Source organism: Gouania willdenowi, chromosome 15 (genome assembly GCF_900634775.1).
Source record: "Gouania willdenowi chromosome 15, fGouWil2.1, whole genome shotgun sequence".
NCBI classification, from domain to species: domain Eukaryota; kingdom Metazoa; phylum Chordata; class Actinopteri; order Blenniiformes; family Gobiesocidae; genus Gouania; species Gouania willdenowi.
The window spans coordinates 16,923,446-16,951,208 of NC_041058.1; the positions used below are offsets into that span (position 1 = coordinate 16,923,446).

Genomic DNA, 27,763 nt, shown 5'->3' on the forward strand with positions numbered 1-27,763 from the left:
CACTGCGTGTCAAACTCACAGCGCGAAGCTTAGACATTTATGAGGCGCGAAGAAAGTAAAAGATGGTCAGTAAGTTTTAATAAACCCACAAAACAAACAGTTTACAGCCTACAACCTGTTACAGGTATGTTTTCATATTGGTTAAAACATGTTGCTAGTATCTGTATGCGGTCATTTTACGGTATGGACGTCTCGTTCAGTTGTGTTGATTCAGCAGAGCTAAATATAGACAGTTGAGTTGGTTAGCCGCTAATTCAGTAACTATAGACAGCGTGACTCAGGCCTTTAACATTGTAAATGTATTATCAGCAATGGTAACACTGTCGGTGAAATATTGTTTTCTCATCAACAGATTAAATTGCAAGACTGACATTATATTTGTTCGACATCCATAGCCATACATGTAAACAATCTGTTCAGTCAGCAGAGAACATAATGTATGTACTCTTCCCTGAACTGGTAACTTGTTTGGATCTGGACAGCAAGGCAATGTGTTTGTGGGTATTTTATGTTGAAAACCCACTTGTAGACAGTTCTCCTAAGAGAAAACCTTTATGTAGATTTTACCATTATTTAAACGTGTAAAATAATAATAATAATAATAATAATAATAAATCTCTAATATTAACCAAAGGATGCAATTTATAATAACAAAATAAATTAATTATAAATGTGAAAAAAGATTTGAAAGAAGTAGCAAGTGAGTAAAACACATATATTTAAACAATGACATAATTTCAATATATTTAATTCATATAGAATGCAGTGTAAAGTTAATAGTTCAGCATATTTGGTGCGTGTGGTTTTTAAAGCACAATTACGTACCTAAACCTTTCTTTCTTTTTCTTCTTTTAAAATAACTTATAAATGAGTAGTTTTATGCATCAGTGTATGAAATCAAAAAGCTTTTACATTTTACTGTAACATTACTATAGTGACCTAATAAAGCAAAAACTAAAAGAACAACCAAGCATAGAAACGCTGGATTCAAACTCAAAAACACAGCTTCTCTAATTTCCTTAAGACAACAACATAGCAAATTAAATTGGAGATGCAAGTTTAATTAGGCAGCTCGGTGGTAAGGTACTATAATTATGTACCAAAATTACTGTACTAGCCTAAATGTAATACACAGAAAAAATTAAGGCATTTGTTTTAGCAGAGATTTAAAAAAAAAAAAAAAGCCCTAATATTATTTGAATGTGATTTCAAAAACATTTGTTTTTGTAGGAATCAAAAAGAGAGAAAAAATCCTGTAATGTTTTAAAACTGTGTTTTAGCTGATAATTTATTTATTTTCTTTCTTATTGTTTGTTACTGATCGTTGGTTATTAGGACTTCAGCTATGACTACTAGTGGCATATCTTCAGTCCTTAAAGGTGAAGTATTTATTTATTTTTTTAAAACAAAAGATTTGGTTTCTTTTTATGGAATCTTGGATGACTTTAATGGTCTGTGTTTTATGCTTGACTGTTTATTTTTTCCCCCAAAGATGTCGTTGCCTATGTTGATGTTTGGTCCGCAGACAAAACGGCAAACTATTCAAAATCTTTTGCGCTGCAGTTGCAGCAAATGGGAGCTAAGGTAAAACATCCTAGATTCCTTCAGATTTCTTTGATAACTTACAGTAAATTAGAAAATAAGAAAATTGCCAGACACAATTTTTCTTTTTTTTGCTTGGCAGGTATCAAAAACATTTAACAAAGAAGTTACACATGCTATCTTTAACAATGGCCATTCGGCTACGTGGAAAAAGGCCAAGAAAAATAATGTGTGGCTCGTCTCTCTTTTGTGGATTAGCAGGTAGGAATATTTCACTAACAATGATTGTGTTGCTTTCACAAATCCTATGATTATTTTCATGTTTTTTGATTCACCTTATGATGTAATGTAAGCTAACAATTAGTTTTTTGGGTCTGTTTGTGTGTGTATGTATGTCCAGCTGCAATAAAAATGGTGTTCAAGTAAGTGAAGAGGGTTTTCCAGCCCTCAATGATGAAAGCAACCCAGTGGTAAAAAACAAAAAAGTAAGACCTGATGGATATGTACTTGACATGAATTTGATTGCTATTAATTTTATAATTGTTTTATTTAATTACATTTTTTATGTAATTATTAGAAAAAAAAAACTGTGATAGTAAAATTTTAAAAAGTAGATTGGTCATACCATTTAAAGCAGGGGTTCTCAACTGGTCTCACCCTGGGACCCACATTTTGCCACGGTCATTAAATCGGGACCCACTTTTTTTTCAAAACACACTTAGAATCTTTTTTTTTAAAAAAACATAAATTGATATATGTTCCTGTGCAACATGCGTTTCACAGCATACCTGTCAAAAGAAAAGCTTCTTTCAAAATAAAAGACAAGTCCAACATGAGAAACAAGTATTTTTTTTTTGGGTCTTGACCCACCAGTTGAGAATTGCTGATTTAAAGTGTCATTACTTAATTTAAGATATCAAATATTCATGTTTTAAAAATGTGCATCTCTTGAATATGTAATGAAAATGCAATCGCTATGTTGATTGCATGGTAATGTCTGCTCCAAATTTAGCTCAATGCCAAATAATTTGCTGAATGTTACAGTGCATTTTTTGTTCTTCAACTATTTAAATGTTTAGTATCATTTTTTTGTTTCCATGGATAAAAACTAAAAACCTTGTTTATTTTACTGAGTGTCACCCATGTAAATTCTGATTTTTTTATTATTTTTTTGTCTATCTTTTTTATCTGCAGCATCGTTGTATGCGACCAAAAGATTCTGAAGAGAAAACACCAGATAGCGACAGACGTATGAGAAAGAAATTAGACAAAATGCTGAAAGTCTTAACTCCTAAAGAACCTGTCTGTAAGAGGCTTTGCCAGCATTTCTTTTCTACTCTGAAGACTGTAGTCGTGTTTTATCTCACACTCTTGATGTTTTTTTTTTTTAAGGTAGTGCTGTGTCATCGGTTTTTATTGATGAGGAGAATGGAATAGTCTACAGTCCTTCACTTAAAAGGTCAGACTATATGGCACGGCGTTTGAAGGACATGAAAGAAAAAAGAGAAAACCTCTCACCCACATGTAGGTGCAATTGCAATCTTTTAGCTTTTAAAGTGACTGTCTTTGAACATCTTAGAATGTTTGAAATCATAACCAGTTCATGTAAATGTCTTTTTTAGCTTCACAAATATTGGAATCCGCTTCACCAACTAAATTGAAGACGTCTCTTGGGAGCACGCCAGAAATCCTTAAATTAATGTGTAAGAAATATTTTGATTTGTTTGGAATTTATAAATCTACAGTATATACAATACATATGCTTTCTTTTTCACTGCCCCCACCCTCTGGAACTCCCTCCTAAGTCGCATCCGTAACTGCACCGACCTCCCATCTTTTCAAATCACTTCTTCTTTTTAAGCTGTAAAGTGTCTTTGAGTGTCTGGAAAAGCACTTTTAAATAAAATGTATTATTATTATTATAATACAGTATATGAATAAAATAAGGTCAGCTTGATCTACTAATCCGACCTTGCCTGTAAAACATACTAGTATCTTGTGCATTCAGTGAAACATAAGATTGAAACTGTCGCTGGAAAGATTTTTAATAAGATTCATGTTTTTTGTATTTGATATGAATTGTTAGAAATGAACATTTACATCATATATTTTGTGGTTGTTTTGCCTGCATAAAGGAATAGGTTTAGACTATTGAGCCATCCTAGGTAGCCCAGTGTTTGTCTTATTGCATCACTATTTCATACTTTGGTAATTTATTAATAATTTTTCCTCCAACAGTTGACAGTTCAGATGATGAATCATCTGCTACTGCTACCAAACCGGACTATTCACCTGTTAAAGAAGAGCTGAGAAAAAAAGACCTTCAGGAGAAATCAGAAGTTCTGAGAAATTTTACAAAGCCTTCACCCTCCCCCTGCAGAGATGTTCCTAAAAACACTTCAAATCAAAGTGACTGCCCTGATATTGAGCAGAAAAAGGAATATACAAAGAATCCAAGAAGAACTTCAATCAGGAGACGGGAACATGATAAACCTGTGTCAGATATGACACGCCAGGGCAGGAGATCAAGTATTAGCAAGGATGTGAATAAAGGAAAGAGATCACAGATAAAATCATCTGATCTTTTATTAAATACACCTGACAAGCAAAATAATGCTGAGGTTAAATTATTAACAGAGACTAAATTCAATTTTTATCCTGAACCAGTAGAGGCTTCCAGTTGCCCCCCATTATCAACCTTGTTAGATGCTGGTGCAGCTGAAACTTCAAAAGAGGCTCCATTACAGAGAGGGGAGCTGAAAACACCGAAACGAGTTTCATCCTCATTTTCAGCCTTAGTGCGCTCTTTTACCCAGTCCAATGACTCTAAAGGGCCTGATGCAGCTTCAACCACTGGAGATGATGATGTGTTTGAGGACTATTTCTCTCCAGCCAATCACCAACAAAGATCAAAGGGACCATATTTTCCTGAATTGCCTGCAGAAAGAAGCATTCATATTCCCTTTGATTTGGTACCTGTTCAAAAGAAGAGAAAACAAAGGAAAAGTGTGACTTTAGAATTGATAAGCCATGATAACAAAAAGAGGAAACTGCACCAACGTCAAAGTGAGAAAAATCCAAATCAGCAATCTGATACAGGATGTTTGCGTAAAATTCATCAAGAGGATGATAAAGGACCTTTACCCACACCTCATATTCAAGGAGCTAAAGAGTCACTAATGATTCAAACGCTACAACAAAGCCCATTAGGGTTAAAAATGATCAATAAAGAAGCATTGACACTGAAAGGAGAATCGACTTCAGCTCAGTCAACTTTGCCCACAGAGGATAAAGCTGTATCTGTACTGCAAAAGAACAAAAATATTTCTCACATCATTGAAAGTGAGTAGTAAAAAAAAATATTTTTTGAAAACTGATTGCTATTAGTTGTGTTTTCAATTATTATTTACCGTAATTCAATTAATTGTATTTTTAAGGGTTTGTGATTTGAAATTAATGTAGTTGGCTTTTACCAGTATTGTTTAGACTGGTGCCCAATGATAGCCTGATTGTTGTGTGCAAAGGTGGTTCTCACGGTAAAGTCAGCTTGCATTAAAAACCCCTTAAGGAACAATCCATGGAAGCTAAATGAGAAGGTTAACTAAAGGGAGTTCTTTAAATATTTAATGGTCTTGCTCTGAGTGGTGTCACTTATCTCATGTACAGGGGAATGGGTTGTTAAGATATTTTTCACAACTTAAAAGGAACCACCGACCATACTTTGCACTCTACAGCTGGAAAAGAATGAGCGCTTCTTTTAATTGAAGCAACGAAAAAACAGCTGTTACTGTATTGTACTGAATTTTTTTTACCCTCATCCTACCTTATCGATTTTTACATTTTTTTAAATTTCTTTTTCAAACTATACTGCATGAAAAGTTACTTATTTCTTCAGCTTTTGTTTGAACCCAAATTAATTTTTGTTTTTGTTTTTTTTATTTTTTATATTAAAACATGACTTTTTATGTTTGGGTTTCTTGTGAAACTATTGATTTATTTTTTTTTTTTAAGATACAATTTAAATTTCATGCGAAAGTTCACTGTATTGTACTTTTAATGACGTTGCAAACATTTTGAAAATAAATTATTTAAATGGATGATAAAGATTTTATTTCACTTCTTTTATTGTTTATTTAACAGGGACATTGTGCGATAGTCAATTACACCAGTTAGCAAATAGCTAATTTAAATCTGCAGTCTCAAGAAAATACAAGGTAAAAAACAGTTCATAGTAACAATTGACAGACAGAATAGAATACAAATACAACAGCATGATATAGTTGTAAATGCAATAAAATTAAAATTAATCAATAACACAACTTTTAGGTGGTATTTGTTTTCCTATAGCAACAGAAGGGCTCAATATTTTTCCATCAATGTTGAGAGTAACTGGAGCAAAGCAGAATCAAACAAATGTGAACTGACTCACACGAAACACCTGCTATTTGCAAGCTCCTGTGACACAACCCCCTTCAGTTTGAAAAGCTTCTTTTCTTTTAAATATAGGTAGTGGAAAGCGAAGCCCATTTACAACTGGGTTCTCTGGAATACCGTCTGATGCTGAAGACGATCACCAAACACAGGTCAGCTCGACTCCTCAGAAAATGGCTCATAAGTCAAAGGTAAGAATATTTATGACTGAGTTGAAAAAATAAAGTGTAAAGACAGAGTGATGGTTTCAGATGGTAGAGTTCATTAAGTCTTTTCAGAGGAGATTAATTTCCAGAAGGAAAATTACAGGAAATTTGAATAAAAAACAGGCAATTTCTAAACCTTGCAAAACAAATTAAGATGATTTGCTCTTGTGTACCCATGTCCTTAACTGTGAGTCATCCATAAATGTGGTTTTTAATGTTTTTCTCTGTTTTTAGTTTAATTTTAGGGAGTACAAAAACACCAGTCCTTTATTTATTTTTTGAAGCCTTTTTTCAATGGCTTAGTTACACATCTTGCTAAAGGTTTCTCGTCTGCTCCTGAGGACTTCCTGTGTTTTTCCTCTGTGAAGTGTTCATACAACTTCCTTGCTTTTGAAATGCACCTGGACTCTGTTTTCGTTGCGCTAGTAACCTCAACAAACCCCCTGAAAAAAAAAAAAAAACCCACCAGCATTATCTCATGAAACTCATGGATTAGCCTCCTTCATTGTTGTGAAATTTTGAATGATTTCCTGCTTTTTACAAAAGCCTCAGCAATAGAATATCAGAAAAATTGTGATTATTTGTAATGAGAAATAAATCTTGGATCTTTTTAACCAAAATACTTTAAACTACGATTGTCAATCATGTTTTAGTCGTTTTGAGTTTAAGTGAAAAGGACTAGAAAAATCTTGGCTTTTACGGTAATTGAAGGAAATGTTGACGCTGATTTCTGGTTTATGACTTTCTTTCTTTAATTACTTTATTAATCCCTGAAGGGAAATTATGTTACACTCTGTTATGCTTCTCACACACACAGGCACACACAGGCCCGAATCACACACATGCACAAACAGGACCTGTGAACATGCATTAATGGAGAGATGTCAGAGTGGCACAATGAAGGGAGCGCAACAGTGCAACTTCTGTATTTTGGTCCGCATTGGGACTTGAACCGGCCACCCTCCGGTTTCCAACCCATGTCTCTACGGACTGAGCTACTGCACATCTAAGTCCTCACAGAGCTCACAGACTCTATGAAGCAGCAAAGCATATCATGAACTAAGCTATATGGTGATTTACTTTATCATGAAGGTTATTTCCCTGTCATTTTTAGTTAGTGTAAAGTCATTTCTCAGTCGCCTATTTGCCGTTGGTTCTAGAGTTTTTCAAATAGATTTAGCTCCACTCTAATGTCATCCATTTAAAATAGCTCCTATGACAGCAATAACCCATGTCCCGATACAACGTTTTCACTTTCGATATGATACCGATATTGCAGCCTTGCGTATCGGCCTTTACCGATATTGATCCGATACGATATTAGCACGAATCATACATACTTTTAATACTTATTTTGTCGTGTGGAATGTTAGAAAAGGCTTGATCAAGTAATGTTACTCAAACAGAGAACAATAGTCAGCAACAGTAAGGTTACTTTGTTGGAGTGTGAACCGCAGTCACTTATGGATAGAGTGCTGGAGCGTAACATTTTATCGCATAGCTTATATTTGTGATTTTAGATGCAGTCCGATAAAATCCGATATTCGTTTTATGGCTGATATCAGACCGATATCAATATTGGATCGGGACACCTCTAAAAGTTATAATGATCATTTAGATATCAAACAGGAATTCACCCAAACGATAAACCCAACACTCAGTGATTTACAGATGCCACTAAATTCATGTTTTATTTATGAAGAAAAAAAATGAAAAAGAGCTTTTTTTCTCTTCTTAAAGTCCCGCACTATTGACATTAATTACAATTTCAGTAAATATTCAGAATTCCTTTATTAATCCCAGGGGGAAATTGCTTATGTTACAGCCACAGAAAAAAAAAATCACAAATAAAAAATAAAAACGTTAACAAAGACAAAAGAAAGAATCAACAATAAATAAGTGTATAATTAAGTAAAAGACTGTTAAAAAATAGGGATCAGGTACACACACATTACAGTAGTAGAAAATAAAGTAGGATAGATAATACAAATATGATACAGATATTTACAAAAAATAATACAAAAATACAAATATGATTTAGATATTTACAACAATCAATCTATGAGGTTATAGTGATGAATTATACAGTTTGATTGCCACAGGCAGGAATTACTATTACTGTAACTATTGCCTTGTACTTTTTAGTTACCACCTATTTTTTTCTTTTCTTCAAAAAGCGGTTTTCTGTAAGCTGTAGCTTTTCATTTGTTTTCCTGATAGTCCATTTCTTTTTCCTACTAAATCACAGACTTGTATCACACTAAAGGCCACGCCAGCTCTGTGCCAGAGCCTCATTAAAGCAGCTCAGTTTTCAGTGATTTTTGTGCTGCTGTGGCTCTGTAAAGCCTTTGTCTGCTCTGAGAAACTTTTATAATAACAGACGCCTGTATTTTAAGACGTTTGACTTGTTTTGACTTTAGAATAATTAGTTTGTCATGTCATTCGTTAAGTTGAGGCATATGGACAGTTTTTCTCTACCTTATTTAAAGTAGTGATCCTGTCCATACATTCATAGCCATTGCTCAGGCATTTGGTGTAATTATTGCTGGTTATATTGGGCCAAAATACATGGACCACCACCATCAGGCTGCTAATCAGCACCCCTGATTAGTATTTCACTTTTTGAATTCACTCTCACATTTACCATCTCATCCTGGCAATGCTCCTTCTCCATCTAATCCAAAAAAAGCAACGTTCCCATGTAGCCAATCAGGCTAGCAAAAATAATTGGTTTGCCAGAAACACCCTGTATCACTGCTCTGTGATCAGGAAAGCCACCCTGATATTAGAAGATTAATCCCACCCCCTCCATCACTCTTTCCAGTTACTGTCATCAGATTGAGGGTACAAACTCACACTGGCTGGGAAAAACATAAACTCTTCTTCTTCCCCTCTGCAATAACTGCCCGGAACAATAATAGATAATATCACACTGCACAGGATTTTTTATCTGCTTCTTTTAAAATTGCTCCTCATTTATGAGTTTGAATGTGGTGTGTTCATTGTTCTTGCAGCATTATGCTCGTCCAATTTCTCGCGTTCCTTCTAATGATAACAAAACAAGTATTTACCTGACTGCATTTGGGTGTTTATTGGTTTTTATAACAGATATTGTTGGAAATGTTGGGAAGAAAAAAAAACACAAAGGTTTGTAAAATAAATATTTATCTATTTCAGGCAATAAAAACACTGGTGATGACAAGCATGCCCACAGAGTAAGTGACTCAGCTGGTCAAATGAAGATGAGTGTCCCTATAATTTGTCTGATTTCTTTGTATCAGAGGCAGATATTATTAAACATTATATATTTATTTTTAGGAAGCAGAACATTGTGTTTCAGCTGGTGAAGACCCTGGGCAGTTTTTCAGTTGTCGACAGAGTTTGCGAGAGCACAACCCATGTGGTATCAGGCAGAAACAAGCGGACTCTTAACATTTTGCTGGGTATTGCTCGTGGTTGCTGGATTCTTTCCTTTGAATGGGTAAATGTTTTACAAATATCTATGAATCATCACTTCACAAAGTGTGTTGACATGAATTACAGTCTTAAACTGTTGATTTATATTTTTTTCATGATTAGATTCTCTGGTGTTTAGAGCAAAGACAATGGATATCAGAGGAGCCGTATGAACTTTCAGACCAATTTCCTGCAGCACAGGTCAGTATTCTTCAGTATGAAAGTGTTTGTCAGGCGTAATAGGCTTCAGTGTTTCCTGGCCCTGAAAAGGATTTGATACTTTACTGTAACTCTGGTACTCACTCCCAGGCTATATCAACAATACCGCCCCAAGGAAATATGTACTGTATGTAAAGACCTCCTACATAATTTATTATTTATTTTCCGAACCCATGCAGCTTCTGTTGTTTCTAAAAAAAATATTGTGTTGTGAACTTTTTTTTATCATTCTTCTAACAATAACAGATGGTACCGACTAGGAAAACAAAGCATGTTGTGTTGAGTGTTTGGCACATGGCAGCTCCCACTCTTCTTTGTGTTGTGTGAAACCAAACCATGATTTTTGCTGTTCTCACTTTTTAAAGTAAAGACCAACTTTAACAATAATAATATGTCAGTTTTACATAGCGTTTAAAAGAAATAAATAAATAACTCAGACGCTTTACAGGAAACAGCAAGAGTGGAGGAGATGATTAGTTAAATGCCACTGTGTGAATAGGTGCATTTTTAACTGTCCTTTGAACGATCGTGGTGAGTCGGAGGCACTAATGGTTGATGGGAGAGAGTTCCAGAGGGTGGGTGTGGCTATGGCAGCTTGCGTTCAGTATTATTTGTCAAAAAAAAAAAAATATGTGTACGTTTACCTTTATAATAAATATTGGAGGTGTGTGTGGTTTCTAATGTGTGGAAGGCTGGATGTTAACAGATGGCACCATATACTCACCATGATACAGCACACCTGCTCACTGTAGTCATAAACAAATTCTCAACAGCCGTAGCACAAATGTACCATATTGCTAAATATTTGCATTTTACACATTCATTTAAAAAAATCTTTTAATGACTATAATATTAGCTGAATATCTTACATAGTTGAGTCCTTTTTCTCATATTTTCTACATAAAAAAATGCTCAAAAGGAGCTGTTTGTCTTTTGAGCTCATATCAGAATCAGAATTTCTTTATTTATCCCAGGAGGAAATAGGTTTTTTTTTTTTTTTTTTTTTTGAGAAGCTCCGGAAATGTTTTGAATCAAAAGAAGAAACCCAAACATAAAAAAGAAAGAATAAAAAAACGTACATAATTAAGTAAAATACTGTTAATTAAATACAAGTGCACACATCCAGGAAAAGTATGACGTATGGGAGTGGTGAAGCACTAAAATTATTCGGTCTTCCACTTTTACACTTAGCCGTTCAGTCCTTGAATGTCAGTGCTGCTGAGGCTGCTGAGTGATTGATATTCAATTGAAAGTAAATACCAGCTGGTTGAGAATTCAAGTTGAAAGTCTAATTTTTACTCCTTGGAGGTACCCCACCTGTTTATAGCTATAACAGAAGCATGTGCAAAATTGACATTAATATGCATGAGTACCTGAAAAGTTATGGGAGAATAAATTCAATAAAGGTTAGGGGAGTTTTTTTGTCCAATTTATTTGTTAACCAATAGCCAACATCTCTTAAAACCTATAAAAGATCTCTCTCAAATATAATATAGTTAAATATAAAGCTTAGAATCTATGCATAAATTAAACATAAACCTATGTACATTCAATAGGGTAAAGTTATGTTATCGTTGGAGACATATTTATAGCATTTAAATAATGTAAACCAATTAGGGTAATGGTCTAGCTATGTCAGCATTCAAGGCCATGCATACCACTTTAAAACATGTGTTCTCTACACATGGTACCTTGGTTACTTTTAGACATTAAACTTTACACAGTTATATCACCGCTTTAGCTGTAATATTAATACAAATTAAACAATCTCCCTTTTTCTTTAGTTCTCACATCTCATCTTGCAACTGTAGTGCAACATACCCACCCATAATGTATTAATATCACAGTTGCAAAGAAATCCAGTATTGATCATTATCTGCAGTTATTTCATTGTTTAGTCAAAACAATTTATCCAACAATGTAGTTTAAAAAAACAAAAACATGCCCAAATAGATTTAAATCCTTGCAGTTCTTGGGCTTCCTTTGGGGCATTTTTAGGTTGATGTGTTGAGCATTATGTTCCATTCACATTGTTTTATCACCCATCAATAGTTCAAAGGTAACCAGAGAAGTCTACTGGTCTGATCATCATTATAGTGGACTTCAGTGAGTAGCCCGAGCCTTTCCAGTAGTACCATTTGATCCCATTGAAGCGATTGGAGTTTTGTCCTTCCTCGTAGTACAACCCATTCAGATTTGATGGTCCACACGCATCAAACCACCAGCCTGGGAAATACGAAACACAATCATTTTAAACCTGTCAAAGCAAATATCAACAATAACACTGTAAATTAAGGCGTTTTTTAAATCTCTGTGAAACACCTTTGCAGAGAGCTTAGCCAAGGACACTTTACAATAAAAACAGAATAATGAAATATATTTAGAATTTAAGAGCTGTTGAGTTTAGCAGCCTCTCCAAAATGATTTTAGCCTTGTGTTTGTTTAATTCTTTTCTGCAATAATGAATCTGTTTTCCGCAAACACCTATTTTAATATTTATAATGTTTTTTTTTTTGTTTTTTTTTACTGAAAAGGTAATATTTTATGTAAGTTTTTTAACAGGGTAATTGCATTAGTTTGAGGGCTAATTTGATAATGTATCATATTAATAAATTGGCATCCAGAGTTTGTTTAATCATGTATTAAATTGATATTATAGATGTATAATTATTATGAATTGAAGTATTTTTACCCTTTGCCTGAATCAGAATGATGTTTATTTTGTAGATGGAGTTCCCAAACTACATATCAGATTAAGCTTTTTTGCATTTATTCTCACTTGGCAGAGCCCGATACTGCCTGAGATAGAGGTCTGGCAGCAAACTCACTTTAAAGGAAATTAAGAAGCATTTCAGAGTTGCAAAACATTACTGAAAAGCTCTTTTCCCAGGCTATGTATGTCAACCATTGTAAGAGTTGAATTCCCCAGTGAGTGCATCAGTGATTATGTCTGAGCTAATTGCCCCCTTTGACATTTCTACAAAAGTACTGTGGTCCTTAAAATGCCCCTCAAAGATTTTTGAAGTCCCATGCTGAGAGTTGTGTGGGTGGGAACTTGTTCCATAATAAGTGCCCATCAATAATATGGATGCTGTTGTAATTATCTTAAAAGCAGAAATGGCCCAAAGTGTGAGGTGTATTTTTAAAATGTGTTACTTACCGCCTGTTGTTAGCTGTGAACATTTGCAAACGCATTTATCGTTGTCCACATCCTTTGTACTGAAATCACTTCCTGGCTGCCCAATGCTGCTTATTTTGCCTGCTGTTCCACTGTAGCCCTTAAGATTTATCCTAACGAATAAAAGAGGAAAGATACAGTCAGTGCAAGTCTCAGACTAAGATTACTATTCCTTTAAAGGTAACATGTAGTTTATTACAGTATCTAAACCAGGGGTCTGCAACCTGTACTCTCAAAGGAACCATTTTGCCTCATCTCACCTGGATTAAAGTCCTTCTGGAGCCGAAAAAATTCCTTCTCAATGAAGAAAAATTAAAATTATATAGAATAATGTTTGATTTCATTTGATTTGATTTATATTGATCATGTAAATGGAAACTTAAAAACATAAAATAAAATAAATTAACATCAAGAAATAACAACAGTGTCTTGCATCTTCAAATTCTTATGCAAATCAGTTGCATAGGACACAATGTTATATAAAGAAAAACACTTTTTTTAGTTCATGTATTTGAAGGGCTACGAAAAGTAACTTGAATTTAGTAACGCATGATCATGTGGTCAACACATGCTAATTGGTAATTTCTGGCATTGGCGGTTAAATGAATCTGTCCCCACACAATTAAAATCTCTATTTTCTTCCAGAATAGTGTTTTTGTTGGTTTAGTTATCTTACCAGGGATTTAAAACTTAAGGTTAGCCATAGGTGCAGGGAAAGTTAATGGTCTGTAGATGTTGCAGGAGGTGAAGTAAGAAGGTGGCTGAGTCATTGCACAATGTGATTTTTTTTTTAAGGTTGACAAATTGTTAAATCATGATTTTATTTGTCATTAATCATTAATAGCCTCTGTAAAAAAATTAACTCTTTATTTCAATTTTTTTTTTTTTACACGATAGGGAGTCATTGTAAAAGAACCAGAGCCAAAGGTTGCAGACCCCTGATTTAAACCAAATGAATAACTTTTTCTGTTGTGTACAGATTTATTTCTGAGCCAACATTGTCTGTAGCAAATCTGTCATAGTTAAGAATATTTGGTACCTAAAAAGTAAAAGAACTGTGAGCAGCTAAAGCATTTCAAGGTCCGTCTGCCCACACTTTTGTGAGTAAGAAGAACAACGTACCTGTAATTTTGTGCTTCACTTTCGACAAAAAACTGTTCATACTGCGAGAATCCTGAGTTTCCCTCCCAGTCACCAAGCTGGATCCTTAGTTTGTAGGATTGTTGATTTGTCAGTTTAGAGACAAACTCGTTTCCTAACCAGTGTTCACCCTGAGGATCTCCAAACCCCTAAAATTAGACAGAAAGGAATGTAATGAAGCTTTTTGTGGTGCTTTTTTAGAAAAAAGATGCACTAATGAATATTGCAGAGATAAGGAAGCATTTAAAATATATTGTTCTGATGAGTATGTCATCAAAGAGCAAGAAAAACACAAATTACATATTGACAGTCTATTTTTTTACATTCACGAGGGCTTGATTTAATGAAGTTAGGTCTCACTGTAAATGGATTATGCAAAGAAGTATGGTAGTAATTATCTTTCCATTAGTAGGGTAGATATGCTCAATCAGGTCTTTCATGAAAGGAATGTGGCCTATTAAAACCTGTGAAACCACTCTTTGAAGCAATATATTTGAAATGTTATTTCATCACAATTGTTAGAAAAAGTTGTTTTTCGTGTATCACAGTGACACTGTTAAAGTGGTTTTAAAAACAAATTGCAAGCAATTGCACAAACAAAATGTAGCAATTGTCAGTCGTATTTTGGTCTAAAATTGTATGTTAAAATACGTTTTCAAAGGCAGAATTTCTCATTTCTTCTTCTTCGTTTTACCTTTTTGTATTCTTGCCACGTACGATGAAAGTCAACATGGCCATCAAAACGTTTTTGTAACACTGTCCATCCTCCTCCTTCGGTTTCCATGTCACAAAAAGCCTTCAAAAACAAGAAAGGGTTACTTCATCTACATTTATCATCTGATCGTTGTTTTCCTGTTTGAATATAAACAAGTAATTGTTTAACTGTGAGGCAGGAATTCAGAAGAAAGTCAAAGTGACTGAAAAGTATCTAAGGAGATCACTCTGTCTGCCCAGGCATGCACTTCATTGATAAAAGTGTAGGAACAATTACATTTAGCTTCTCTGCCTTTCTGAACTTTTAACCTCATCTAAATTTTAGGTTTTTATCTGAATGGAAGTAGGTCAATGCTTCATTCTAGAAGAAGATGACTTGTACGTGCTTCTTAGGGATGAACATTACCTCGACTGTAGTGTTGGGTAGAGTAAGAGTATAGACACCACTGTGGGTGTTTCCTGACTTGTAGACAGCAGCGCAATCCATGAAGTTGGTGGGAGTGTCCTGCATCATGGCGGCTTTGGTTTCTGCAGAAGATCTAAGCATTATTGATTTGGCAGCACTGGATTGTTATTGCCTAAAGGTCAGGGTTGGTATGAAATATAACAGTATGACTGTTGGATTTAGTCTGCACTGTATTTTAACAAGAACTATTAGTTCTAATATGTTAAAGTTTCATTTATTCAGACAAACATTTTTCAGACATTTACTTTGATCTCCTGACATGTTTAGACTGTCAACTGCCAGTTTTATTCAGAGGCATCTGCGGAACGCTTTGACGTTACCTTGACTTCCGCATGATAATTCCAGCAAGTTCTTTTTGAATAATATGTTACGGTATCATTTATTCAGACAAACATTTTTCAGGAAATATGCTTTGATCTCCTGATATGTTTGGATTAGCAGACACCTCTGAAGAAGACTGGAAGTTGGCAGTCGAAACAAATCAGGAGATCAAGGTAAATTTCCTTCAAAATTTTTTGTCTGAATAAATGAAGCCATAACATATTATTCAAAAAGAACTTTCTGGAATTATTATGCGGAAGTCAAGGTAACATCAAAGCGATCAGCAGACGCTTTTGAAGAAGATTGGCAGTTGACATTCAGGACATGTCAGGATATCAAAGTACATTTCCTGAAAAACTTTTGTCTGAATAAATGAAAGCGTACCATATTATCCATAAAGAACTTGCTGCAATTACTTTTGTTCCTATATCTTACTCACCCGTGACAAGGCCAGCAGAGATGGTGGAAATGAGGTTGTTTACAGTTTCCAACAATTCCTGCTGTTGATGATGTAAGACAGTGTTGTTGGAGGAGACTTTAAGCAGTTGCTGTTCCAACTCACTTATGACGGCTGTCTGCTTCAGTATCAGAGTTTGAAGCTGTTCTTTATCATCCTGAAGCATTTTCATCTCCACCTGACTCTGCCCCTTCATGTCCTCCATCTTCTTCTCTAGAAAACTATGTAGAAGCAGCACTTTGAGTCCAAGCACAGCCAAGTGTGGTATCAAAAAGTATCAGTTCTCACCTGTTTTTATCCTGCAGCTTGTTGATTTCATTTGTTTGAACAATTAGTTGTTTTTCCAGCTTGTTGGTTGACAGTGAATTTTCCAGAAGTCTGCGCTCAAGGCGAGTTGTATGATGAATAACCTTAAATGGACAAATTCAGAGCAACACTATTAGGCTTTTATTGAAACATAAATCAATTTTTTCCATCCGTGTTAAACAAGAAGTGTACTTGTTTCTAAATTCAAAGTATTAGCTTGCCGATTTAATTTTCTTCTTAAAAAGGGTACAATGCTTCTTATAATCAAATGGAATTTTTTTTCTTTTATATTATCTCTTTTATTAGGGACCTAAGATCCAATGTATTGTAGGAAATCTGGGAAAACTTGTCTCTTAGGCTTGCTGATCTGTTTTCCTGGGGCTCCTTTGGAAAATCGAAAATAATACTGAATTCTAATACAGCAGCTCTACCTTCTCAGGGGAAAATGTGTGACACTCCTGTCTGGTACAGACTGACCTATTGAGCTTACTGGTTGAGGACTGCACACTAATTTCCCAGTTCGCAGGAACTGAACTCAGCAAAAAAGCAGGTTGTTTACATGGATTCTCCTCACTGTGTGTCTCCATTAAAGCTGTTGATGTCTTTGAACAGACGGATGTCTGATTGTGACAAACTGATTGACCCTTTTTTGGGGGGAATACAAGTGTGTTAATAACAGGAAATGCTGTACAATTGACTCACATAAGGTCATTGACGGGTAACCACCGTAAATAAACTAACGCGTTCGTAACTTTTTCCTGCCTAATTATCTTTCTCCATCCAACTATTACTGAAAATGATCAAATGTGCTTTAACTTGGTTCTTAGATTTTCACGAGCAGGAGGGAAAGGTGTTTATGCCCTATTTGGGGTGAAAAATGTGACCTCACCTGTGCTTCAACGTTAGACAGTTTCCTCGTTTGTTCGGCAGTTTGACTGAGCAGGTTTGTCCCAATCTCGATCATTGTAGCCGTATGGTTGTTTACAGCAGTCTGCTGGATGTTAACCATGTCTTGCTTCATGCTATCTTGAATGTAGTTCTCCAACTGCAACACACAAGTCACAATTTCAGTTAGAATCACTTTAAAAGTGTAAAAAACCAACATGCTCATTAGCAATCAGTATAGTTATTAATATTCAGCATCACATTCCTTCAGTAATGATAAAAGGTGATGAAAGAAGATATATTTTCAACATGCAGAAACAGAGTAATCTGTACGTAAGTGTTAATCCTTTGTAAGTTTTGCTACTTTACCTTGTAATAATGCCACATTGAGTCAGGGACTAATCATTAAGTTATTTCCTGGTCAGTGTTCCTGAGAGACGTCACTTGACTCGTAAACAGGATGGAATTGTTGAGTGAGGAGTTACATCCTTTGTGACAGTGGTGAACAACTGGAGACTAACGTCATTGAAAATTCTTTCTTTTCTACACGCAGTATCATCATCCGTTTTAAAAATCTGCTATCACTCAACAAACGGAATACACTTTTACTTTTAACATCTGCAATAAATACAAATAACATCTTTAATCATTGCTGCATCATTCCCCTCCCTCTTCCATTGAATCTGGATTGTTTGTTCTTTGATGCAGGCAGGTGTGTGGAAGGTTGTCTCAGGATGTTCCCATTACCAGTCAAGGATCCAATCAGTTGTTTGTTGCCTCTGAAGCATGTTGGCAGCTGTTCAGAGGCTTCAGTTTCCTTTTTGTCTCCAGCCATCATTAGCAGCCGAATCATAATAATTGATGTAAAAAAAAAAAAATGAAATATACAAAGATTGACAATCGCAGGGAACTGAGAAATGTGCTTATTACAATTACAAGATTACAATTTCATTTAGGAGATGCTTTTCTCCAAAGCGACGTACAACACAAGCACTTAGGGTTAAAAGACTTGCTTTGCATCCCAGGGTGATGACCATGGTTGGATTAATTTAATTTAATTTAATTTAATTTATTTATTTATTTAGCATACATTCCAGAAAAAAACATTAAAGGTGCAATGAGGGAATGTCTAGTTACCTTGACCGTCACGCCATTTATCTTTTGAAATCTAATTAAAGTTGAATCAATCCCTAAAGATGTATATGAGTAATATGAATGCCTCATCTGTCAGAAGCACTCTTATTCAAAACATTGGACAATTACTTTACCAACTTTCTCAATCAGATTACATTACATTCAATCAATCGGAGTGGATTCAATGTTAAGTGACAGGTATTGTGTGATCATATTTGGAGATTTCTTTGTATCAATCGAGTTATTTTCCTCCGTTGCATTCAACAGTTAGACTCTGCAAAAGATTCGAAGGGAAGTATGTAATGTAATTCTTCGATTATCTTTGCTGATGCTCAGTTCAATCAGAGGACAGTGTCCATCCTGCATCCTGGAGAAAGTTTCTTATTCTGGTAGGTCTTAGCTATATTCATGACGCAGACCTGATGTAACGCTACAGAAAAACCCTCGGTGCCAATTTTTCAGCTGTACAACTTTTCTAATGGATTTGTTTAACCTTAAGACATTCGCTTGTTCACAGAATACTCAGGGATTTACAAGATCCCAGAATTCCTTTCCTTGCATATTATGTGCTCATTACTTAGATAAATTGCTTTCTCTTCTAACAGATGCAAAAGTCACTGTATGTCAAAGTCTTGTTCACACTTCTTTCATGATGCTTTTCCCACAGAAATCTTTACACTCTTCTTTGTGATTACTTTTTTTTCACCCTTCTCCACATTTAGTCTCATCACAGTTGATTTCATTTTTCACTTCTGTTTTGCTGTAATTATCTCCTACAATTAGATCTTTACATCCCTAGTGATTTCTGTACATCCATTATAAATTTCACCAGGGAAGCACTAAATCTCCAAAACATTTTTGTTTCACACAGTTTTACCTTTAGCAGCCATTGTGTGTTGTTCTCCATGATGCTCTCCAGTTGTTCCAGTCGCTGAGTCGACTCGGCATCTGTGGGTCCATCTTTTTGATCTGGGTCATCGTAGTTGCTCTTGGGTTGACAGGTGTCCGTCTCAGGCAGCAGAAAGGTATATGTGCATGGTCCATTTTGAATCTGATACTGTATTTTACCATCAGCACTATATACTAGTCCCAGACTAAGGCAAATACTTAAAACTAATAAGTCCACATTCAGCATCCTAATTGAGAAGTTCAAAAAATAAGTTACGATGGTGGTGCCTGTTCACTTAAGGTTTTATTGAGCCTTTTCCAGAATCTTAAGAGTTCTTGCAAATGTAGACGGTTCCTCAGCTGCAGATTCCTTTTTATTACAGTGGCAGAAAAGCCACAGAGAATTAGATATGGTGTGTCCGGAGGTTACTGGTGCCAGACTGCATTTGCTCTCCTTTCATCAACCCCCCACCGACCCCTTCACTAAAGTGGTTCAAACTTGCTAACAGAGTTGAAACCACTCCCTCCCTCACTGTGGCCAGTCTCTGTGCAGGGCAGTGAAGTGCAGATTCCTTTTGGTGCATGCTTCTAATGCGCACACTACACAGCCTGCACTGTATCCTTTTCAATATTTATACAACAGTATTTAAACAGCTCCCCAGGATGCAGCTGGGGGCCTCACGCTTGCACTTTGATTGTAGCATTGTCCATTGCTTTTATTGAAAAATGTTTCCCGGCCTATAGTCGACACACAAGCACCAGATGGAAATTCTTGGGAATTTCAATGACAAATGCTTGATGAACATTACATTTATACACATTTTTAATAATTCCACTTGAGTCTTAATCATGTTCTGTTGCTGTTTTTGGCAACTCAGGACCATAAAACATAATGCGGGCTGCTAGCCATTTGATGACCGTCACAAAAGAATCATGGATTCATTCATTTTAATCAACTTCAGAGTAGAAACTCTACAATTCAAGTTAAAATAATCAATGTAAAACTCGTGTCAAAACCAAGTGTAATTAAATATTTATGTATTTTACCTTTACAATCTGAAGAGCTATGAAAAACTTTTTTTTTCTCTTACAAACCCAATCCTGTTATTATAATAATGCTATTTTGAATTTGTGTCCATTGTATGGTGAATACCCTCACACCTGAAATATTTCAGTTGGATTTATAAAATTAGAAACAGTGTCAAACATTTAATGCAAAATTTTACATGGGTGGGAGTAACTTATCCATCCTATTGTAAAAAAAATTGCTCATCAAAGAAAAAAAATGTTTTCTATTTCTTTCTTTTTTTTTTTACATCTTGTGAAAGGCAGTCTTGACAATTTTAGGTTACATTGAAACATCATATTTTTGGTTGTGCATGGGAAACATTTGTTTCCATCTGATGCGTAAAGAGCTGCTGTACAGTAAAATGTATATAGTTTGAAAAATGATTGTTTCCTCAAACTAGGGGTTGTCCATTCCCTTTGGCTCAGTGACCAATCAGCTTGCCCCTCCGACCATTAAAGGTCCCATGTCATGCTATTTTTCACCCATCTCCATTTGTTCTAAGAACCCCAATAACATAGTATTTGAGGTTTATTTTCCCAAACTCGCATGTTTTCCAGAGTTTTAGCCTCTGAAAAGTCACTTTCTGACCAACTCTACACAAACAGGCTGATTTGCATCCCACTTATGCGTATTCATGAGTGGCCATGTCTATAGACGGGACACTGACTTCCTCGTCACTGTACGTAGGGCCAGAGGATGGCCCGTCCTCCTCCCACCCACTTCGTAGCCCAGCTCATGCTGCTTTATAAACACAAAACAGAGTGTAGGAACTGGGTATTCGCCGGTATATACATAGACTTTAGAAAATACATACATAGCACTGCGCGAAGGACGCTGACATGCTCAGGCAGAGAGCTTCCTGGAGGCGTGGCTTCTCCAACTAAGTGCCGCGTCAATTTTGTCATCAAAGTGGGAACGCATCATCAAATTGGAGCGAGGTGTTTGGGCTCGCCCTGCAGTAAGAAAGGAGCGAATCACCCTCTAATTAACAATTGAGGGAATCAATGAAACACTTGGACCATGTGTATGAAGCCCTTGTATATATATAACACTTATATGATGTTTAAAGCACAGAAAAGTTGATTTAGCGTAACATGGGCCCTTTAAGGATGCTATGAGTCTCATTTGTTGTCTTTTAACATAAATGACGCATGTTTACTGAGAAACCAGCACCAGCAGAAGAGACATCTTTGCCCCATGTCAAATGAGCAGTAGTGTTCATCTTACTCAGTCACACCAGATCCATAAATGGGAAATTGGCAGTCTGAAACCAGTCTGGGGGTTAGCAATCATTAAGGTCACCAGTTTAATCAAAACACCTTCACTTCTCCATCAAATGTTTAATGTAAACTATTATTTGTAGATGTCTGTGTGTGTTTTTCCTGTGTTTTATTATACAGTGATTGATTAGGGGCTTTGAGCCTTCTGGTTGCTTGGTGGGCGGGGCTTCAGTTGATTTTTATGATACTTAAGGTTTCTGATCCCCATTTAAAGCAAAAAGATTCATTTAGACAGGATATATTTAAGTAGTATATATTCCATCGGTTTAATATTCATTGAAATGTCTGAACTGTTAAAGAAAGTAAACCTCAAGAAATATATTTAAATACTAATTAAAATCATTAAACCTTTTCACTACTCAAAAACACATCACCTACAAATGTTGGCTCATTAGTGTTGTTTTTTGTCAAGGAAAGTGTTCATCTGTACTATTTCTTGTCATTTATTTTGTTTTCATGATCATCAAATGCACAGATGCGGGAAAGTACCATATATACATTTACTATACAATACTTTACAATATGCAGTTTACTATCTAGACCCAAAAGCTGTCAGAATCCTAATGCTGTGAGTGCATTAATAATATTTGCCCGTCATGCACATGTCGTACATCATTATGCAAAGATGTTTTTCTTGATTTATTCCTGCTTGGTGACAGCACAAGTTGGCTGCCTGTTCCATCCTCTTCCCCCCTAACCCTGCTCAGCAAGAACCATGTAACTTTGCCACATGATGGCAAGGACAGTAATTAGGTTGTCATAGTGAGGAAGTGCTTTTCTGCCCTGTGAATAATAAATAAACTGTCACTGGCATAATATAACGCAATCCAAGCAGGAACAAATTCATGTGGAAGTTGAACATTCCCAGAATGTTAAAATAATTGCCTTGTTTATGGATGCAACATGCCTGACTACAAAGCTTAAGCTTGCATCCAGAAGTTGATTAGCGTCGTGTTGAAGCAGCGATTGAAGTTGTTTGTCAGTTGAAAGACGGATCTTCCAGGGAAACAAAGTGGCATTTTGTAGCCATAGTAGCAAAATGGTGCATCATCCCCAGCGTTATAGTTATATGGTGAGCTTGAGCTAATTACTGGCTGTCTTATTACAGGTCACAGCCACTGCTGTGGAATATAACTTTTGTTGCAATTAATTCTAAAACCACTCAACAGCAATATCGACCAAAAGCCACAGTGACCATTGAGCAGAGTATGATAAGTAAGTCTATTTCACTGATGTGAATGGACAACAAAAAACAGTCGGCATATCAATTTGTTGTGCCACACTACATTAATTCAGTGAGAATTCTAACCTGCTGAATATGCCAATGGTTAGCTTTGTGCACAACAGTTTATTGTGTGTGGCAGTGGTTGCTGTTAGCGCAAAGTAGCACAGACTGTTGTGGCAGTTTTGGATGAAATGAGACGGAGTCAAGTTTTAGGGTTGCTGGTCAGATGTGGACACAAGGTTTATTTGGTTTTATTTGTAGAGTTAGGATGGTGATTAAAACCAGGCAGTAAAGGTAAGCGTTCGCAACATAAATTGCCTAAAATTAAAGTAAAAAATTTAAATGAAAAATTACAATAAAATATATTTTTTTAGTTCAAAATCATTGTGACGGAACAAAAATGTGTTGGAGAATTAGTTCTTCCCTGGTGAAATTTATAATGGATGTACAGAAATCACCAAGATATTAACCACTGGTGTTTATTAGTTTGTCTGTTAGCAGGATTATTTTTAACTAAAGATAGACCTTATGCCATGGAAGATTCAATAGAATTTTAGAGGGGATATAAATACTGATTCATCAGTGGTGAAATTTCAAAAATTCACGTCTGTTCATAATTGACCAATCTTTATGAAATTTGACTCTGTTATGTCTAGTTGGTTCTTCAAATACCCCACCCAGTTTCATTTGGATCAGATCTGGAATGCACATTTCATCACGATTTTTTGAAACAATGGGGGTGCCCATACATTTCAACTTATCGTATCATTATTAATGAAAAAATAAATGTTATGCACACCGTTATATGAATTATATAAACTTTATTAATCTGTAGTGATGCAGATATCTGAATATATAGCAGAGGATATTTGGCACTTGTTGTAGGTTTGCGCTCTTGTTAGTTCTACATAAACCCACTAACCCATTGTAATCTTGTACTTGGTGAAGGTGTTCCAATTACAAATAATAGTTAAAACTCAAAATATTACAAAACTTTAAAATCTTATTCTGTCACCAGACTTTTCCACTCTTGTCAATGTCTGGTTTATTATTTTTATTCTTATAGCACTTTCTTTTGTACTCTGTATGACTGTTCCTATAGTCACCACTCATGTAGTTTCAGTTGTTTCTTGTCATTTCTTGTGTGAACATTGACAAAGTCTAAGTCTTCAGACTTACAGGTATTTTCAGAAGTTCTTTTTAATGAACAAACTATCACATCTGTATTTTACTACCTGAACCCAGCTGTGCTAAAGTGAGTTGGACTCGCTTCTGCTAACAATACAGAGAACATTGTGGGCTGTAGGACTTGATATTGATGTGGCTTTTTTAAAATGCCTGTTCCAAAGTACGTTGAGAAGCTGCCTTCGTCCTGGAGTTTCTGAAATCAGTCAGATTCTCAGTGATAGTGTTTTTTTTTCCTTTTCTATAATTGGTTTTCCAGCTGAGAGAATTTTCTCATTCGGAAGCATTAGAAATGTACTGTCATGATATCAGCATCTGTTGCTGTTTAAATTGGCCTTCAGTGCATCAGCTCAGTAGCAACAAGAAGCTGCTTTTTCCTGTGTGTGGGGTCAGCATTATCTCCTGGCCACCTTCAGGCTAATCTTGGTATTGCAGTGTTTGGGGAGTAGTCTGCTGACTGTAAATGAGCTACCCAGACTGTTTAAGTGGCTCCTTCATGTTAATCAGTTCCCTCGCTAAAAATGAAGAGTCCTTGATTTGAATTAAAATGATTTTATTTATAAATTACTAAGGAAATTCATCAGCATATGCGCAAGCCAATTAAATGGAAACACTAATCCCTGTGCATGTTAGTGGGGTTTATATAAAAGAAAACATATTGGAATCTGTTCATCAGACAAAAGCTGTGAATATGATATTATTTGAAATACGTTTTCATTAATGACCTATGTTGAGCAGAGTGCAGTGAATTAATGGAGATCAAACTCTCATTATATCCCGAGAAATATGCAAATAGTGATTGAAAACAGGCCACTTTTATTCCAAGTGTGGTTTTGTATTTAATCTAATTGTGTGATTTGTAAAGCAAGCGCAAAACTCAACTTTCAAGGTGTGTTTCTATGCTACTCAGTTGACATTCAACGTGTTTTCTTCATGTATATGCTTCATATTTAATAGACAGATTCCACGCTCTAGCCCTGGTTTTGTGGGGCTTGTAAAATAAAGAGCCATTTGTCATCCTTGCATATGTTTTTAACAATGGACAACTTAACATATAACATGACAGGTGCAACATTTAAGAATATTATGTTACTAATGATAATTTACTGAAAGCACAGTACATGTCTTACCAGAAATGGTAAAATCAGCAAGAATTAATTTAATTCAGGACTGATGTTTTGAAACATTTTCTTGAATTTCATTCTAAACACAGTTTCCCAGAAATCTATTTGTTCTTTTTTAGCACATTTAAGTAACTGTTGTTTTATTCAGCTAACAGGTGAAATTCACCTGAAGAACAATTGATGTGACCGGCTGAGTTCAAGGATTAACTGTCATATCATATCTTCAATAACAGTAATTTTCTGGGATCTGTTCCACAAAGCTGGAGAATCACAGCCAGGTTTGCTCTTTATCTGGCTCCACTTATTAGACACACCTATGTCCTGATTGTCTGAATAAACGCGAGCACAAAGACAGTTTTTAATCCTACCGTTTAATTTATCGTTGCCTTTGTGCCCTAAAATAAAGATGCAGTGTTTGTGATTTGCAACCAATGAATGACTCATCCGGGGTCAGTGGTGGGCCCTGATCACAAAGCAGAGGGACTTGACATAAAACCATGTTAATGTCTCCACCTTTAATGTACAGTATGTATTGTATACGTTGGTCAATGTCGTGACACTTAAATATTCTGTCTAACTGCATTTATTTTAGTTAAAAAAAGGTTTATTTGCATAAAAAGATACCAAATATGTGATAACAGTATAGTATATATACAGTATGTGCTCACTTTGATTTTTTTTTAATATTACTTTATTACTTCTGTACTTTATTCTCTTACTCAAAGTGTCAAACTATCATGTGGTTTGACTGTCTGGCTTTGAAAGCTGTATTAAAAAAAATCTTTAAAGTTACTCTAAATCTACTCAGATTTTTTTCCTGCCCTTTTTTAGTTATACTATAGTCCTGTATAAGATTTCAAAGTATTTCTATTTTTATTTTCATCATAATATTCATGCAAACCTTGCCCAATGATGCCCATTTTATGTGAAGTAATTATATGTCATTGATCCATGTATTAAAGCAATGCAGGAAAGTTCTGTGTAGGAATCAATTATAATTATGTAATTGATTATCAATTACAATTATGATGTAATTATCATTGTAATTGAAAAACATCCTGCTGTTTTAATCCTAATTGAATTGTAATTGGCCAGGAAATGATATAAAAAAACAGTCGCTAACAATTTAATCAAGTGCAAACATGGGAAATAGTGTTACAGTTCTATGGCTAATACACATATGTAGTTACATGTGTAACTACATATGTAGTTAACAATTATTTAAATTAATTCAGCTCAAGTTTACCGGTCAGTTCTCTTGAGAATCATTTTATCATTTAGAAATAATTTAAATTGAGGGAAAAAAGGCTCAGATGCCCACTCCAAAAATATTAATACCAATATTTTCATGGAAATAACAGGGTAACCAAGAGAAACAAATTAGGTGATAGGTAATATCACCTAATTGTATTTTACAGTGTATTAGTGTATTTTACAGCTAGTGTATTTTACAGCTGATTTAAGACATGGGTAAAAAACTGGCCCGTTATCATAAGAGATGCTAACAGAAAGCTAACACAACAGGAAGGTTACATTTTATGGGCTTATTTATTTAAGGCTCAGTAATTGTGATTACATTTAATTGAGAATGCAATTTTAATTGACTTTCAGGGGAAAAGTAATAATTGCAATTTTTTATGTAATTGGACAAAATGCTGCTCAACATAACTGTAATTGAGTTGTAATTGAACATATATATTTGAAGATATAATTGTAAATAAGAATTGTAATTGACCCCAACCCTGTTAGGAATATACTTTTGTTGTGTTAGAACAGGTGACATGGTATCTTGTAAAGATGTTCTTGACTTCTCACGGTCTCTAGAGAAGAGCTGCTTTAAAGTCTGAATATTCTTGTGGTTTTGGTTCAGATTCTGACTGAATTCTCATAATTGTGAAGTGCAGTGTTGAACTGTCAGTTTTTACCCACAGATCTGTCGGCTTCAGAGGCACCTGTCGGCGGGAGAACACCAGCAGGACCTGTTCCAAGAACAGCCAGTCATGTTTGTTTCCCAGCACTCCCAGCCACCAACTCACTGCCTGGTTGAGTTGATTGAGCTTTGTGGAGGAACTGTGAGCAAGTCAGTGCGTCAGGCCGGGATCTGTATCGGAAAGTACAACGGCAGGAGACCAGAGGGAAGCCGGATCCTGTCAGAGCAATGGGTGCTGGGTAAGCCATGTTCTCTCATTCTGACTTTGTTTAATGAGTTTTCTTTGTTTATAATTATTGTTACTGTGGTTTCATTTCAGATAGTATCACCCATCTGAAGCCGCTTTCATATGATACCTATGACTTGGAGTGACACCTTTGGAGTCAGTAGTGTTTTTTATCTCTGAACTTGTGTTTTATGATTTTATTGCCAGTCACTGTCTAATTCATTATATGCTTTGAAGCATGTCTTTATCCTTATTTTGCCAGTGTGTGAAGACAAAGATTTACATAAATATTTGTCTAATATTCTGTCTTCAACCCTGCAGTTACCATGGGAACATGTTTCTTACAAGGACTCAAGAATATTTGTCACCAGTCTAAATTAC

The 27,763-nt window shown here is 35.4% G+C and overlaps 2 protein-coding genes across 4 annotated transcripts; one reads left to right on the plus strand and one right to left on the minus strand.

The window, feature by feature from the left end:
* mcph1 (microcephalin 1) lies at positions 1-27,763 on the plus strand. Of its 3 annotated transcripts, none has more exons than XR_003675640.1 (15): positions 1-124; positions 1,336-1,379; positions 1,493-1,584; positions 1,685-1,803; positions 1,943-2,027; positions 2,737-2,848; positions 2,935-3,066; positions 3,165-3,245; positions 3,781-4,884; positions 6,049-6,164; positions 9,357-9,394; positions 9,498-9,660; positions 9,775-9,836; positions 27,158-27,395; positions 27,476-27,594. XR_003675640.1 is itself a non-coding variant. In XM_028468827.1 (15 exons), exons 2-15 carry the CDS (start codon positions 1,346-1,348, stop codon positions 27,526-27,528), a joined length of 2,445 nt encoding a protein of 814 aa, XP_028324628.1. In that variant the 5' UTR covers positions 1-124; positions 1,336-1,345; the 3' UTR covers positions 27,529-27,763. The 3 variants fall into 3 exon arrangements, 2 of the variants coding, with proteins under 2 accessions (XP_028324628.1, XP_028324629.1); XM_028468827.1 differs by having other exon boundaries at positions 9,759-9,836; positions 27,476-27,763; XM_028468828.1 differs by lacking the exons at positions 9,357-9,394; positions 9,498-9,660; positions 9,775-9,836 and having other exon boundaries at positions 27,476-27,763.
* Positions 11,287-19,931, minus strand: angpt2a (angiopoietin 2a). The gene is made up of 9 exons (XM_028468833.1): positions 19,333-19,931; positions 17,326-17,481; positions 16,419-16,540; positions 16,113-16,351; positions 15,293-15,414; positions 14,867-14,968; positions 14,155-14,321; positions 13,015-13,145; positions 11,287-12,080 (listed from the first exon to the last, which is right to left on the minus strand). Exons 1-9 carry the CDS (start codon positions 19,588-19,590, stop codon positions 11,908-11,910), a joined length of 1,470 nt encoding a protein of 489 aa, XP_028324634.1. The 5' UTR covers positions 19,591-19,931; the 3' UTR covers positions 11,287-11,907.